This window comes from Melanerpes formicivorus, unplaced genomic scaffold, assembly GCF_026170545.1.
Source record: "Melanerpes formicivorus ecotype bairdi unplaced genomic scaffold, bMelFor1.0.p_v2 SCAF_1, whole genome shotgun sequence".
Lineage (NCBI taxonomy): Eukaryota > Metazoa > Chordata > Aves > Piciformes > Picidae > Melanerpes > Melanerpes formicivorus.
In genome coordinates this window covers 33,334,111-33,350,501 of record NW_027142353.1, presented here as the reverse complement: position 1 = coordinate 33,350,501, position 16,391 = coordinate 33,334,111, and the positions used below count along the sequence as shown (strand labels likewise).

Genomic DNA, 16,391 nt, shown 5'->3' with positions numbered 1-16,391 from the left:
GGATGCTGAGTGACTCCAGAAGCGTTTAGAGCTTCAGTTAGACAACATTTGCTAATTAATGTAATGGTTATTGCTAATATCAACATTTATTTAGACAATCACTTTAAAATATTTAAGATACTAATTATTTTCCTCTGTTAACAGCACTAAGTAATTCTCAGACACAACGGTGTAATTATTTAGTAAGAATAGAGTCTCTTTTTTTTTCCTCCTTTCTGCATTTTTTAAATGGGAATCCTCCACACTGAAACTTTAAAAAAAGGCACAGTCTGACCTTTGGGAAGCTAGCAAATATTACAGAGCAGCTCTAACTACCTTCCTCACCCTTACATCCAAGTATCAATCGCTAACTGGTGCGCTCTCTCTTTCCAACACAAAACACAGCCAACCAAAAGAGGTTTCACAAATAAGCATCATTATATCCAAGTCAAGGTGCTACCACCACCCCCTTACGCACTTATAAACCACCAGTACTGCAGAACAAGGCTACTGCACACTTCAGAATGCATTTCAGCCTCACCTACACCACTGCATTTCACTCATGACGAAGTTGCTGAACAGTCAACAAGGGAGACGCTGGGCTGAGAGCTGCAGAAGTGGGACTCTGTAGTGAAGATGAATATTGCTGGACACGGCCATTAGATGCTGCCCAGGCTCCTTGCACCCTCAGGGCTTGTGGTGTGTCCATTTAAACTGAGAGCTACAGGAGACCCGACTGCTCCAGGCTCTGATCCTGTTCTGCTGGCAAGGCCCCCTTGTGGCAACACTGCTCATGCCAGGGGAAAAAAAATATATTCTTTTTTTATTTTTATTTTTTTTCCCTTCCTGTCAGCCTAGGTTATGTCATTGAAGGAGGTGTAGCTGCAGTTCTGTTTGGCTCAGCTGCATCAGCAAGGTTCTGCCAGCACACAGCCGTCAGCTGGGGTGGAAGTGTTGTGGTTTTTTTTCCACGCTCTAAGCCAGCAGAGCTACGCTAACAAAATTTTGTAGCACAGATCCAGTCCCAATTTTCTGGCATCCTGTACTTTCTCCTAGTTTTTGTACTTCTTGAGCCTCACTTAAGACCTAGGGTTGTCACCTTAACAGACGTACAGCTTAGCCAAGATGTGCGTGGCGTCTGCGTCAGTTTCTTTCACCAAATCCCAGATTCCCAAGAAACTAAATAAAAACAGCAAAGCCAGGGAAAATGAAATTCTCAACTCTCAGAAAATAAAGTGGGTGGCTTCATAACGTAGGAGAACCTCAGAACAGTTAAGAAATACAGCACACCATCTTTTAATATGCAAGTACAAGGAGAACAAAAATAGCTGTGACAATGGCCACAGGAAGTTAGAGGGAGTCACAACTTTCTCCCTGACATCATCTCCCAGATCATGCTCCTCAGAAGAAAGCCTGGAAAGAAATCTCAGGGCTCTTTTAGTTCCCTTCTAGTATCATGTGTCATTTAACTGGGGAAAAAAATAATCCTTAACTAAATGAAAAGAAATTCACCTCTAAGAACTCAGTAACGACTGCACAGGGTCAGACCAATGAGCTAACAAAGGATTTTCTCTCTGTGGTAGCCAGAAACAGGGATGCATGAGGAAAGAGCAAGTATTTTTATCACCCTCTCCTTGTACAGAGCACAATAAACCCTCTCCTAAGACAGAGCACAAAATACAACCTCTCAGTATGTATGTAGCAGGCAGGGGTCTCAGATGTGGAACTACATTTGAAACAAAGCAAAAGCTCTTGCTGTTATGACAGTGAAGTGACAACATTGTTTTAACACTTCCCCACATCTGTGTAACTGCAAAAATCACAAACCATCACATTTTGTGTTCCTCCTCTTTCAAGTCTTTATGGATAGTACATTTAATGCTTCAACTCGGATCCACAATGCCAGTTAAATCAGGGTTCGATGATTCCACTTTATTTTGTGGTACAAAAAGGTGTCTAATACAAAATTAAAGGCCAAATGAAGACCCTCCTCCTGCATGTTAATAGTTGTGAAGAGAACAGCAATGCAATACTGCAACACCGAGGCAGAGATGGACTAGGACACCCATGAGAGATTCAACCAAACCAAATCTTCCTCTATGCATTTTGCTTAAGCAGAGAACATCTGCCAAACATCATTTTAAGCCAGGGCTGTCAAACCAATGACACATGCAAAATGCAGGAAATAACTTGTAAGTTGCCTGTAGATATATTTGAGTATTTCATGGAAGCAGCAGGCAGGCAAAACCCTAAGAGGGCAAACATACAGACCCACAAGTTGCATCTTACTGTACCCAGTTTGCGAAGGATCCTCTTGCATTCATCTCTGCTGAGATCCAGAAGAGTTGGCCACACCACAGGCATCTCTGCCTCCTGTCTGTGCTCCCACAGACCTCAGCCTCGCTGAGAAAGGAATATAAATGCAGTAAGTGCCAAGTCCATCACGTATTGATTTCCCAAGCCGATTAATGCAAACTCTCCTCAGCTTGCTCACAACTCCACAGACACATTCACTCCCATCCCCGCTCCAACCTTTGTAATGGCATGCTTTGCCATGCAGGAATTCAGCAGTTTCACAAGGGCACGGACTTCCTGTCCTCTCTTGCTCAGATCCATCACCCGAGCCTTTTTACCGAGTTTCCTATCTCTTTCTCCAGCCTTTTTTCCATGCTGAAACGCTCCGAATTGATGTTCAAGTCTCCTCCCTCTCTTTATGCACAGAGCACCTATTATAAGAACTCTTCCAGTTAACCGCACACTCTCCCTTCCCCCCGGGGAATGTATTTAGTACTAGCCCATAATACGACAGAATAGCAAAAACACCGTGAAAAATTTGCATTCCAACCAATACCAACCCCCTGAAAAATCCCCAAACACAAGAACAGCCCTTCGACCGATCGCATCTCAGAGAGATTCCGGGGGTGGCGGGGAAGAAAGATGCATTTCCCCGGTGCCGTGAAGAAAATAAAGCAAAAAGAGAAGCCGGGAATGAGCGGAGCTAGCCGGCTCGGGCCAGCCCGCGGCCGCGGCGCGCTCCCCGGGCAGAGAGCAGCACAGCGCGGAGGAGGAGGGCTGGGGGGGTGGGCACCGGGAACAAAAGCCCCGGCGCCGTCGCACCTTCCAGAGCGGAGCTGGAGGGAGGGAGGATCTCCTACAAGGGCGCCCGGAGGCAGTCGCCACCCGGGAACTGTCCGCCCGCCCTTCTCGGGGCCTCCACGGCCCTCGCTGAGGGGGACTGGCAGGAAGCCGACGACGCTCGGTCCCCGACGGGTTCGGGGGCGGCCATCCCCGGGGCCCCCGCCGGCGGCAGGGAGGGAGGCAGGGAGGGAGGGAGCGAGCGTGTGTTGGTCGCTGCTTCTCCGCGTAGGCGCAGAAGCAGCGCCGGCAGCTTGCAGGCAGTGGACGGAGAGCTGCCCACGGGCCCGGGCCCGTGAAGGGGCGGCGGGTCCCTGCCGTCCGGAGAAGGGGAGCTGCCCCTCTCCTCGAGGATAAGCGCCCCGGGCAATGCGGGGAGGTGCGACGGTGCTATCGGCGAACGGGACCCACCTGCCCGGCCGTGCCTGGCACATCGAAAGGCTCCTCGGCGGCAGGGCCCCTCCTCCCCCCCAGTACCGCTCTCGGGTTTGTTTAGTGGCGGCGGCGGCAGCGCTTCCCCGGGCCAAGATGGCGGCGAAACTGACTGCGCATGCACGGGTGCCGCGGAGCACAACGGGAGCTGTAGTCTCCACTCTTCACACTGTGCAAGGGAGGAGATGGAAGAAACGGGTGCCAAGATGGCGCGGGGAAGACACGAAGCGCATACGCGAAGGCGCAATGCACGCCTGGGAGCTGTAGTTCTTGTGGCATTTGTCTACGCGACGGGGAAGCAGTTCTGGTGCGTCCCGCCATGGCCCGGTTGAGGCGTACGAGTGGCGAGAGGGGACAAAACACCACGCGCACTTTGTCCGCCTTGGCGGGGGTGTGAAAGTGGTGTGTTCAAATGTATTTTGCGTCCCCTTAAACTTTAGGCAGTAACACTGCTCCTTGCAAATAAATTGTTGACATCAGCCCTGCTGACATTTGGCCGTTTCCAGCACTACAGCTTCAAACTAGCACTGGTTACATGCCGTGCAGGGTAGGACTGCAGTCAACTGCGCTTCTGTGCAAACAATAAGGTCATTAAATCCACACCCTAAAACCGGTTCTGGGTGGGTTTCCTCTGTGCTGTGATGTGGCATTGAGCAGAGCAACCATCACCTCCCAAAAGCATCAAGCCCTGATTCCTGAGCCCCGGGGGCTGGCAGCTATTTTATACAATACAGCAATTATAACTTTATTTTTATTCAGATTTCCCAGAAAACCAGTTAATTATCTCTCTTTAAAAGTCCTCAGATACGATGAGAAATAGAAAAGGTCTTGGACATGCAGTGAATCTTAAAAGCATCTGATTGTGGCTGTGTGTTGCAGTGACAAAGAAAAAATCCTGATCCATGTAACTGCCTCTCTGGAAAAATCAAAGCAAAGCCCATTCAGGATGAGCTTTGGCTCATGGGTCTCCATCCCACAGGGCTTCAATTTTGCTGCAGGCACTTGTTTTTCATGCTTCATCTCGCATGCGTTCTGATTTTCACAGAATGGTGGGGGTTGCAAGGGACCTCTGAGGATCAGCTAGTCCAGCCCCTCTGCTAAAGGGGGGTCACCCACAGCAGGTTGTCTGGGATCACAATGTCCAGGCAGGTTTAGAGCCTCTCCAGAGAAGGATACTCCACAACTCAGCCTCCACAACAGAGAAGGAGACCCTGGGCAGCCTGCTCCAGGGCTCCAGCACTCTCACAGTAAATAATTCAGGTAGAACCTTCAGTGTTCCAGTTTGTGCCTATTGCCCCTTGTCCTGTCACTGGACACTGCTGAGAACAGTCTGGCCCCATAGCCTTGTTGGTAAGCACTGATAAGAATCCCTCTTGGTCTTCTCCAGGCTAAACAGCCCCAGTTATATCAGCATTTCCTTGTCAGAGAAGTACTCCAGTCCCATCGTTATCTCCTTAGCCCTGTGCTGGACTCTCCAGTAGTTCCCTATTCCCTCAGAATCACAGTATTACCACAGAATTAACCGGGTGGGAAAAGGCCTTTGATATCATCAAGTCCAACCTATCACCCAACACCATCTCATCAACTAAACCACGGCACTAAGTGCTTTATCCAGTCTCTTTTTAAACACTTCTAGGGACAGTGACTCCACCACCTCCGTGGGCAGCTCCTTCCAATAGCCAATCTCTCTTTCTGGGAAGAATCTCTTCCTCACATCCAGCCTAAACTGCAAAATTGTTTTAGAATCATTGAATTGTTGGGGTTGGAAGGGACCTTAAGGATCATCTAGTTCCAATCCCCCCTGCCATGGCCAAGGACACCTCACACTATAGCAGGTTGCTCAGAGCCACATTCAGCCTGGCCACAAAAACTTCCTGGGATGAGGCTTCTACCACCTCTCCTGGGCAACCTGCTCCAGTGTCTCACCACCCTCCTGGTAAAGAATTTCTTCCTAATATCCAATCTGAAGCTACCCATTCCTATTTTCTTTTCCACTCCCCAAAATCCTATCACTCCCTAACACCCTAGAAGTCCCTCATCTGTCCCATTTCCCCCCTTTTCCCCCTCAAATCCCAGAGCACCTGGGCTCTGTTGGAGTCTCCTCCCACCCCAGGTGTGGCCACTTGGCCCTCCCCACCTATTCCCCTTTTTAATGCCCCTCCCCCACCCCCGAAAGGCAGAAACCCTAAGGTGAGCCCATGTGGGCTGAGGGATCCTCCCCTCATCACTGGTGAGTCCCCATGGTGCACACCAGGTAGTGGTAGTAATAACAACGATAAAGGCGGGGGGGGGGGGGCGACTAGTGGCCCCCCGGTTAAGTAGGAAGAGGCTTGATAGCCCCTTCAGTATCATCTGTGGGTGCTGGCTGGGCTTCCTTAGCTGGGGCTGAGCTCCTCTGTGTGGTATCTTGGCTGGTGAGGGTCCTGCCCCCTGCTCTGGGATGGGTGCATGAATGGTGGTGGAGCAGGAGCTGTTTAGGCAGGGTGGAGGATGGTGTAGAGGGAGCAGGAGCTGTTTGGGGAGATGAAGGGGGTGGGGGGAGGTAGGGGGTTAAACTAGATGATGAGTGATCTTGACCTGGGAAGCCCAGAACTGGACACAATAATCCTACATGTCAACTCACTAGGGCAGAGTAGAGGGGTAGAACCTCCCTCAATCTGCTTAATATACCCCAGGAGATCATTTGTGTTCTTGGCTCAGTGATAACAGGTGCCCTGGGAACAGAGATTTTGGTGAAGAGGGAAGGTCTCTTTATTCCTCTCTCTCTCAGAAAACACGGTTTTATAATTTGCCTTCAAAATGCTAGAAACATCTGGATGTTTGCTGAGATGAAGGCAGATAGATGGTACATGCCAAACTGCAACACCTATTTCCAGAGATGCAAGTGCTGTTATTTCCACTTAAGTATAGATGTTTCTTCTCTGTGATCACTGATGAGCGTTTTCTCACTGGCATTTTTCTATTGTTCCTCACAGCAGTATACATATCAAGTACTTGAAAACAATTATGCTGAACAGCAAAGTTAGAACTATTTTTTAATGCCTTCCTAAACAAGAACCAGCTGAAAGCAAGCCCATCATCTCTGCACAGTACTACCTAATAAAAATGAATGTCCTTAGCTTTCAACAAAGCTGAGGATTATGCAGACCAGGTTAACACCAAATGATAGACTCTTCTTTGCAGGTCAGAGACTCTACTCCGAAATAATGTGGGAAAAATGTCCTTTTGTTGGATAACTCTGATCAGTAGGAACAGGCAGGGCACTGTTGCTGTCTACAAGAATAAAGTAACATTTCTGAGGTCTAATCATCAGTCAGAACTGTGATGCTCTAGCAGAGCATCCTTTTTATTGCATCCTGGGTGTTTAACAGAATAAATCATGACCAAGAAGCTACTAAAGGTTCTTTTTAAACAACATTTATCTACTAAGGCATATGTTTTAGCTGAGCATTTGCTTTGAATTTGTGTGTTTGTTAATTATTCTGTTCTCGTACACACTCTCCAGTGAAATCTCTGCTAACAACACCGCTCAGAGGGAGGACAAACATTTTTCTCAGCCCTGCTATATTTGTTACATTTAATGAGATCAATTTGGGCTTCTTTTTAGATTATTTTTTTTTTTAAATGTGGATGAAACTGGGTAACAGGATCCAAAGTAATTAAGATAATAAATAGTTATTATGGGCAAGGTGGACAGACACACTTTGACTCTCACGTACATATGTATGTACTCAAGAAATTGGTCTATGCTTCATTTCCTTCAGCACACAGAAACAGCAGAGCAATGTAAAAACTGAGCCAGTTATGTATGAAGTGTCTGAAGCTACATTTACAGATGTTGTAAGATGATTTCCAAAAATCCTTATTTTTTTATTAAGGATGAGACCCCGGGCTTGGAAGTATGCAAGAGGTCCAGAAAGTCCAAAAGCCAAGTTCTAAGACATTACCATTTACTTCAGATTAACCTACAGTCAATTCTCCATTACCCATAAAAATGAGATACCACAGACAAAGACAAAACCCCCAAAACACATAATGAGTTCTAAAAAATATAAGTAACCTAAACCAAGGCCAGAGGTCTGCAGCAGTTGATCATCTTGAGATGAATCCACCAAGGCTGTCCCTGCAGAGAAGCAAAGATGAATCACAGCAGATACATCAGAGCTACCCTGAAACCCAGCAGGCTTTGGCAGGAGGGTCTTCTTGAGTCAGGAAGTCCTAACCAGTCCCAGAAGCAGCATAGATCTTTCTTTCTAAATTAGGTTTATCTGGACTCAGAATGATTGCACACAGCCAGTTTGGATATTCTTGCCTAAGCTGGGGAGGTCACCTGAAGGAGACTTAGACTTGAGAGCATTTCTTTGTGTCAAGACTGTTCCAGTTATAAGCTAATAAAAAGAAAATCAAGATGATACTGTTGGATTAGGCTTACTTCATTAATAAAGAAATATGGTTTAATGTCCCACAGGTGAGCTTTCCTCAGTAAATGCATGTAAATGGATTTATTGTGAGCAAAGGAAGAAAATGCAAAAATGCCAGCGTTTTTTTCTAGCCTTTCTTGCCTTCCAGATGTTAATCACTTCCTTGGTTATCCTTTTTTTTTTTTTTTTACATCCTGAGTCATCACTTCAGGAAGTCCAAAATTACAGAGCACTTTCTGACTGCTCAGAAAGCAAAACAACCAAGAAACTTGTCAACAGCAGCAACATTTCATCATTGGTTCTCACTAGTGTGAAAAAAAGCCCCGCAAGATAGTAATAGTTTGTAAAAGTCTGTTTTAGTTTGCAGTAGAAACAAGCTAATTAAATGAATGAATCTAATTAAAGCAGCTTCAAGCAGTAAATTCCTGAGGTTTTGTACCTTGGTCATATTAGGCTGAGACCTTGGTTGTAAATGTGTTAATAGCATATCACCATTAGATTTTCTATTACAGCCAGCAGAGATGAAAAGTGGGATCATAGCCAGCAGTGTGCCCAAGTGGCCAAGAAGGCAAATGGCATTCTGGCCTGCATCAAGAATAGTGTAGACAGCAGGAGCAGGGAAGTCAGTGCCCCTGAACTCAGCACTGGTTAGGCCACACCTTGAGTACTGTGTGCAGTTCTGGGCCCCTCAGTTTAGGAAGGACATTGAGACACTTGAACGTGTCCAGAGACTGGGGAGAGGCCTTGAGCACAGCCCTATGAGGAGAGGCTGAGGGAGCTGGGATTGTTTAGCCTGGAGAAGAGGAGGCTCAGGGGTGACCTCATTGCCCTCTACAACTACCTGAAAGGTGGTTGTAGCCAGGAAGGGGTTGGTCTCTTCTCCCAGGCAACCAGCACCAGAGCAAGAGGACACAGTCTCAAGCTGTACCAGGGGAAGTTTAGGCTCGAGGTGAGGAGAAAGTTCTTCACTGAGAGAGTCATTCACCATTGGAATGTGCTGCCCAGGGAGGTGGTGGAGTCACCATCCCTGGAGGTGATCAGATAAGAGGGGGATAAGAGGGGATTGGACGTGGCACTATGTGCCATGGTCTAGTCATGAGGTCTGTGGTGACAGGTTGGACTTAATTATCTTTGAGGTCTCTTCCAACCTTGGTGATTCTGTGATCATCAGAACTCGCAGTACTCTTCATCTGATGGTGACCTACTGGGCAAACTCTGCACAGGTTTTATCATCCTGCTTCTCCCTCCATTTCTACATTTATAAAGCATTTTTATAGAAGCACAGAATCATTTTGGTTAGAACTTTAAGATCAAGTCCAATGATTAACCCATCACTGTCAAATTACCACTAAACCATGTCTCAGCACCACATCTACGATGGGACAGTAATGTGCCCTTGTGGCCAAGAAGTCCAATAGGACTCTGGGGTGCATTAAAAGGAGTGTGTCCAGCAGATCAAGGGAGGTTCTTCTCCACCTCTATTCTGCCCTAGTGAGGCCTCACCTGAAATACTGCATCCAGTTCTGGGCTCCCCACTTCAAGAGGGGCAGGGATCTACTTGAGAGATTCCAATGGAGGGCTACAAGGATGATGAAGAGACTGGAGCACTGCCTTATGAGGAAAGACTGAGAGACCTGGGGCTGGTTGGTGTGGAGAAGACTGAGAGAGGATTTAATAGATATTTATAAATATCTGAGGGCTTGGAGTCAGGAAGGAAGGGACAGTCTCTTCTCTCTTGTCCCTTGTGATAGGACAAGTGGCAACGGATGTAAACTACAGCACAAGAGGTTCCACCTCAATATAAGGAGAAACTTCTTCACTGTGAGGGTCACCGACCACTGGAACAGGTTGCCCAGGGAAAGTCTCCTTCTCTGGAGACTTTCAAGACCCATCTGGATGTGTTCCTGTGTGACCTGTGCTAGATTCCATGGTCCAGCTCTCGCAGGGGTGTTGGACTCTATCTCCAGAGGTCCCTTCTAACTCCTAATATCCTGTGATCCTGTGATCTTCATTGCTTTTATATCTCTCCAGGGATGGGGACTCCACCATATTCCTGGGCAGCCTGTTCCAGGGCCTTTGGGGAAGAATTTTTTTCTTAATATCCAACCTAAATATTTGAGAAATTAATGATAGACAGTGATACCCCAAAGCCTTGTGCTATTATTTCTAACAGCACAGTGCTGGGTATTCTTGGTAAGGATTTGCTCACTTACATGCATTTAAGCAAAAATGGTTCCTCCTTCCAGTTTTGAAAGAAATACAGTGACCATCAAGCACTGCTTTACATTATCTTCTCTACAACCTGACATCCTTAAATCTTTCAGTTAAATATGATTCTCATCAGTTACACGTGGTGGTCTTGTTAATTAATCTTTCAGGGCACTAATCTATGTCTCCCCATGTTTCCTTCTATTCCTGAAGACAATGGCAAGGGGGAGACAACGAGCTGGAGCTTTGGAAGCATCAGCAGTGAGATGGCCCAAGGGAGGGGCAGCAATTTTCACATGGAGAAAGTGATTTGTATGCAGCCCAGATCACCAGGACACAGCTGTACTTCTCAGCCCTCAATGCAGTTCTTGCTGGGTTATTAACTGCAACTCCACTCTCAACCTGATTGATACAGCTACCAAAAGAATCCTTTTTCTTCAGAGCAGCTTTCTCCAGGTAAAAGAAAGGCACATCAGCCTGGTGCTAGAAGGAACCACACACAGCTGTTCCCTAAATTTATGCCACAAACAGTTGATTTTCATCTTCCTAGAGTCTTACACTGGTAAGTTTAAAAGTAAAGTTGGAAAATCAAAGAAAAAAAATTCTATCAGTTTGACAGCAATTGAGAAAAGAGGTAAGAAACCTACTATGCTTTATATGATGAATCAGAGATAAGAAACCTACTATGCTTTATATGATGAATCAGAGGACCATTTTGGTTGGAAGAGCCCCTGTAAGGTCAAGTCCAACCATTATCCAACTCTGCCAAGTCTGGTGCTATACCATGTCCCTCAGCATGTTTCTTCATCTTTTAAACACCCTCAGGGATAGTGATTCAACCACCTTCCTGGGGAGGCTCTTCCAGGGTTTCAGAACCCTTTTGGTGATGAACTTTCTTCTCACAGCCAATCTAAACCTTCCCTGGTGCAACTTCAGGCCATTTCCTCTTGTCCTGTTACTTGTCTCTGAGGAGAAGAGACCAATACCCACCTGTCTCCAACCTCCTTTCCAGGAGTTGTACAGAGCAAGATCTCCCCTCAGCCTCCTTTTCTCCAGACTAAATCCTATGGACGGAGATTGGAGTCAATACAGCTGACCAATATGATTGAGTATTGTCCCAATATCGCAGGCCTATGGTGCAGGCCTGTGGTGTGAGTATCACACAACAAAGTAAAGCGTAGAAGAAGAGGAGAAAGGAAAGGCAGAAGTGTGTAGCAAGGGAACTTCTACAACTTATATAAACTGGGAGAGCCTTGCTGGCATGGCTTCATTGGTTCCCTCTGAGTGACCACACATGGCACTATTATAGATTATTGGTCCAACTACTAATGACACACCGAGGTTGTTGATGCAGGTGCATGTCCTGTTGTCCCAAGATAACTTTCTATGCTTATAGCTACCAGTGTCCTGCTTTAGTTACATGCTGCAGGCACAGCACTGTTTTGCTCCACTGCTAGCTGGCTCTGCACTTATGCTGAGCATGGCCAACCACCATGTCAGGCTCTAGGCCTGCACTGCCAGATTGCTCACACTGCTCCTCGCTGGCATTGCCACAAAATCCCAGTTCCCTTGGCTGCTCTTCACAAGACCTATTCTCCAGACCCCTCACCAGCTTTGTTATCCTTCTCTGGACCCACTCCAGCACCTCCATGCCCTTTTTGTAGTGAGGGCTCCAAAAGTGAGTGAAATATTGGAGGTATGGCTTCCTTAGTGGTGAGTACAGAGGGACAATCACTTTCCTGGTCCTGCTGGTCACACTATACAGGCCACAATGCCATTTGCCTTCTTGGCCAAATTGTAGGCAATTTAAATTTTTAAAGAAATGTAAGGATACTTTCCCCACCCTGTCTTGCATAAAAGAGAAATAGCCTAGAGTACAACAGAAGTTAAATTATGTCTTGGTCTTGCTTTGTTTCCAAGCCAAATGGCCAAGTTTCCACTTCTCTGAAGAGGTTGAGTGACTCAATATGCTCTCCTAACACAAGCACCTCTCTTTCAATTTCATTCTGTCACTCCTAAACTCTCTCTCCCTCCTCAAACACTTTCCCATCACATTTTTTTTTCCTCCTAGCTAAGTAAGAGCAGAAGCCTCAGCAAGGTTTAGATGCTGGCAGCTTGCCAGAGGGAGCAGTTTATACAAAGATTTGTCAGATACAGAGACTGTCACCCAGGACTATTTGTATTTAAATCCACAAAGCTATTTCAGTGACTTTCACTGAAGACAGCTTTATGTTGTCAGTTAAGAGAGATTTCTTCCCCCCCCCCATTACAACAGTACATATTCTTATTCATTCTATGTATTTAATTTACAAATCACAAAAGCTTCAGTGCTGCAAGTACCTAATATCAGCAAGGCTTAAATCCATCACACCACCACTGTGCATCAAGCTGAGCACATTTAAATGGCATTACACTGAGGCACAAACTTGATTATATAACCTTAGATAGTGGGGGGGGGAGGGGGTGGGGGTGGGAGGAAAACACAACACAACTTCATTGTGTCATTCTGCAGCAAGTCAGAGAGAATTGAAGTCAGCACCTTCTGAAATCCAGGAATGCATATACAAACCTCCAGCCTCTTTGTAGTGTGGTATGCTAGTGAAGAATACTTAAGCTTCTGAGGAGCTCCTCAGAATAGAAAATGAATAATTCTCAGAACTGAATAAAGCCAAGTATTAAAGTTATTGCTCCATGGTGCAATTTTTGTCCTTATCTATGGTCACACACACATCTTAAAAACCATCAGTAGCTCCAGCATGCTTCTGCAATTGAAAGAACCCACCCCAGATTAGCTTTTAGCAGAACTCAGCCACACTTGGACCTGATTTGTGTTGTTCTAGGGGAGATTACATATTCTCCCTGAAGCTGTACTTTTGATCCACCAACAGACTGCATACTGCTTTCTCAGCACAGCAGACATGAACCTGTTGGAGAAGGTCCAGAGGAGGTCACATAAACAATGCAAGGGCAGGAATCCCTGTTTTGAGGACAGGATAAGATAGCTGGGGTTGCTCAGCCTGGAGGCTTTGGGGAGACTTTACTGTGGCCTTTCAGTACTTAAAGGGGCCTTTTAGAAAGCAGCAGATGAAGTTTCTAGCAGGCCCTATTGTGACAGTACAAGGGGTGATGGTTTTAAACCAAAAGTGGAGATTCAGACTAGATACAAGGAAGAAGCTGTCCAGGGAGGGTGGTGAGACACTGGCCAAAGTTGCCCAGAGAGGTGGTAGATGCACATCTCTGGAAACATTCAGGTCAGGTTGTTTGGGGCTCTGAGCATTCTGACCTAGTTGAAGATGTCCCTGCTGATTGCAGGAATGTGGACTACATGACCTGTAAAGACTCCTTCCACCCCAAACTATTCTATGATTCTAAGCAGTTAACCATCATGGCCAATGATCACTGTAACCTAACTAAGTTGGTTTTCATCCTGTCAATGTAAATTTCAGCAAGTCAGGATACAGATACACAAAAACACCTCTACATGATTAACCTGATGTCATTTTAGTTATTACAGACTGCTTATCCCAACAGCAATGTGGCCCTAAGGCTTGCAAGAGAATAGTATTAAGAGTCATTAAAGCATTACAGACTTCAAATGTTCTGTGGCAAATAAACTTTTAATAGCAGGAAACCTGGAGGAGTGTACAATCATATTTCTAACACCACAATCAGAAGTTAAAGGCATCCTGAATTTCACCTTGGGAAAGCGACATGAAGTTAATTTCCAGACATACAGTAAAGAGGCTCTTTTACAACTCCTATTATTAGAGACAATCCTAAATTTAAGATACAGACATTAAAAGCACAGCAGGGAAATAAAGCAACTGAAAGATCCATGTGAACACACAAAGTTCCTCTAAGAATAATTTACCCAGAGAATACAACACTAATGCAGCCTCTAAGCTCCATTTGATGGCAACAGGCACACTTGGTAATGTAAGTAGGAAGACAGAAGGAAGACATGGAACTGTTGGAGTGGTCCAGAGGAGGCTGTGAAGATGATCAGAGGGCTGGAGCATCTCTTCCTTGAAGACAGGCTGGGAGAGTTGGAGTTGTTCTGCCTCACCAAGGCTCTGGGGAGACCTTACAGAAACCTCCCTGTATTTGAAGGGGACTACATGGCAGCTATATATAGGGACTTCTTACCAAGGCATGTAGCGGCAGGATGAGAGGTAACAGCTTCAAACTGGAAGAAGCTTGATTTAGCTTAGATATTAGGAAAAAATTCTTCCCTACAAGGGTGCTGAGGCACTGGAACAGATTGCCCTGAGAAACTTTGGAGGGTCAAACCCTGGAAGTGTTAAAAGCTAGGCTGGGTGAGGCTTTGAGCCACATGGTGTAGTAGAAGGTGGCCCTGCACATGGCAAGGAGGCTGGGACTAGATGAACCCTAAGGCCTTTTCCAACCCAACGCATTCTATGATTCTACGAAATATACTGTGAACAATACTTGAATAGTCTGGAGGATTATTTAACACAAACCCACCAGCATACAGAGAGGGACCTGGCGGTGCTGATCAACAGCCGCCTGAATATGAGCCAGCAGTGTGCCCAGGTGGCCAATGGCATCCTGGCCTGCATCAGGAATAGTGTGGCCAGCAGGAGCAGGGAAGTCATTGTGCCCCTGTACTCTGCACTGGTTAGGCCACACCTTGAGTCCTGTGTCCAGTTCTGGGCCCCTCAGTTTAGGAAGGACATTGAGACACTTGAACATGTCCAGAGAAGGGCAACAAGGCTGGGGAGAGGCCTTGAACACAGCCCTATGAGGAGAGGCTGAGGGAGCTGGGGTTGTTTAACCTGGAGAAGAGGAGGCTCAGGGGTGACCTCATTGCCCTCTACAACTACCTGAAAGGTGGTTGTAGCCAGGAAGGGGTTGGCCTCTTCTCCCAGGCAACCAGCACCAGAGCAAGAGGACACAGTCTCAAGCTGTGCCAGGGGAGGTTTAGACTCGAAGTGAGGAGAAAGTTCTTCACCGAGCGAGTCATTCGTCATTGAAACGGGCTGCCCAGGGAGGTGGTGGAGTCACCATCCCTGGAGGCGTTCAAGAGGAGATTGGATGTGGCACTTGGTGCCATGGTCTAGTCATGGGGTCTGTGTTGATAGGTTGGACTCGATGATCCTCGAGGTCCTTTCCAACCTAAGTGATACTGTGATACTATATATGTGCACTTAAAAGGCAATTCTGCAGACAATGAAAAAACACAACCACCACCACCAAAAAACAGCTGTGGTGATTGCTGTGCTCTGTAACAGAAGGTAACTCTGGAATTTCTATTTAAGTAGTAGTGCAAACTATTTTTCTTTAAAAATAAGGAGCTTCTAGTAATATTATTAAGGTTTGAAAATGATTAAGTGAATTTTCTTTCCATTATATGTTTGTATTATATGGGGGTTGGACTACCTGGCCTCTAGAGGTCCCTTCCAAGCTGTAACAATGGATCCTATAATTCTATATAGAAGTCACTTACAAATTAAGTCTCTGCATTAAAAAAAACCAACAAACACTCCATCCAGCAAAGTTCATTAAGTTCACTTTATGCACCAGTCTGGTTTTGCTTGTTCAGAATCCTAAGAAGCAATTTCAGTACCCAAGAACTTTTGTTTAGTGCAATAATTTGAAGAAAAGGTTCTTTAATCTTGGGTAAAAGACAACAATTCTTCAAGGGTGAAGAAGTATTTTTTCACACTGAAACAGGCTTTAAAAGCATTTGAAAATGCGAGAGCTTCACATTAACATCATACAGCGACGCTTCTAAACTATTACTACAATTGAAGATGATCCTGCTATTTTTTTTTGTGTTCCCTTGTGTCAGCATGGACATTTTTGCCATGCTGCACAGCAAATCAGATGGCAGCTACCTCAATTAAATCTAACCTAAAGGTAAATAAGCACATTTAATAAAATGTTACTTTATTAACTTCCTTATACAGTTCACTGTATAGAAATGTTGGCAATTGACCAGTGAGGTGAAAGCAGTCAGGGGCAGCTAAACTTACCTTTAGCTTTGGCTTAAATGACTGCTCCAGACTATTTAAAAGGAAAGAACTCAGCCACATGCCCAAGTTAGAATTATGGCAAAGAATTAACACCAAATAAATTGAAAACAGTCCAATGAAACATGCTTGGAGACTCCTACTTTAAAGGGCACCTGATGACAAGGCTTTCTCATAGAAAAACTTATTGTCCTCATACCAAATGAAAAAAAACTTACAAGTT

At 45.7% G+C, this 16,391-nt stretch overlaps 1 protein-coding gene across 7 annotated transcripts in view; it reads right to left on the bottom strand.

Moving 5' to 3' along the window:
- The window catches only part of EMSY (EMSY transcriptional repressor, BRCA2 interacting), a 56,860-nt gene extending 53,214 nt beyond the window's left edge, over positions 1-3,646 (bottom strand). For 4 of the 7 annotated variants that reach the window (XM_068139385.1, XM_068139439.1, XM_068139412.1 and 1 more), the window contains exons 1-2: positions 3,526-3,645; positions 2,274-2,382 (exon numbers count right to left, since the gene is read on the bottom strand). In XM_068139385.1, the coding sequence (XP_067995486.1) occupies positions 2,274-2,343 (70 nt within the window). In that variant the 5' untranslated portion in view covers positions 2,344-2,382; positions 3,526-3,645. Of the gene's footprint in view, positions 1-2,273; positions 2,383-3,525 lie in introns of all 7 variants that reach the window. The other 3 variants (XM_068139395.1, XM_068139419.1, XM_068139402.1) reach the window with 2 other exon arrangements.
- Between the last annotated feature and the right edge of the window lie 12,745 nt (positions 3,647-16,391).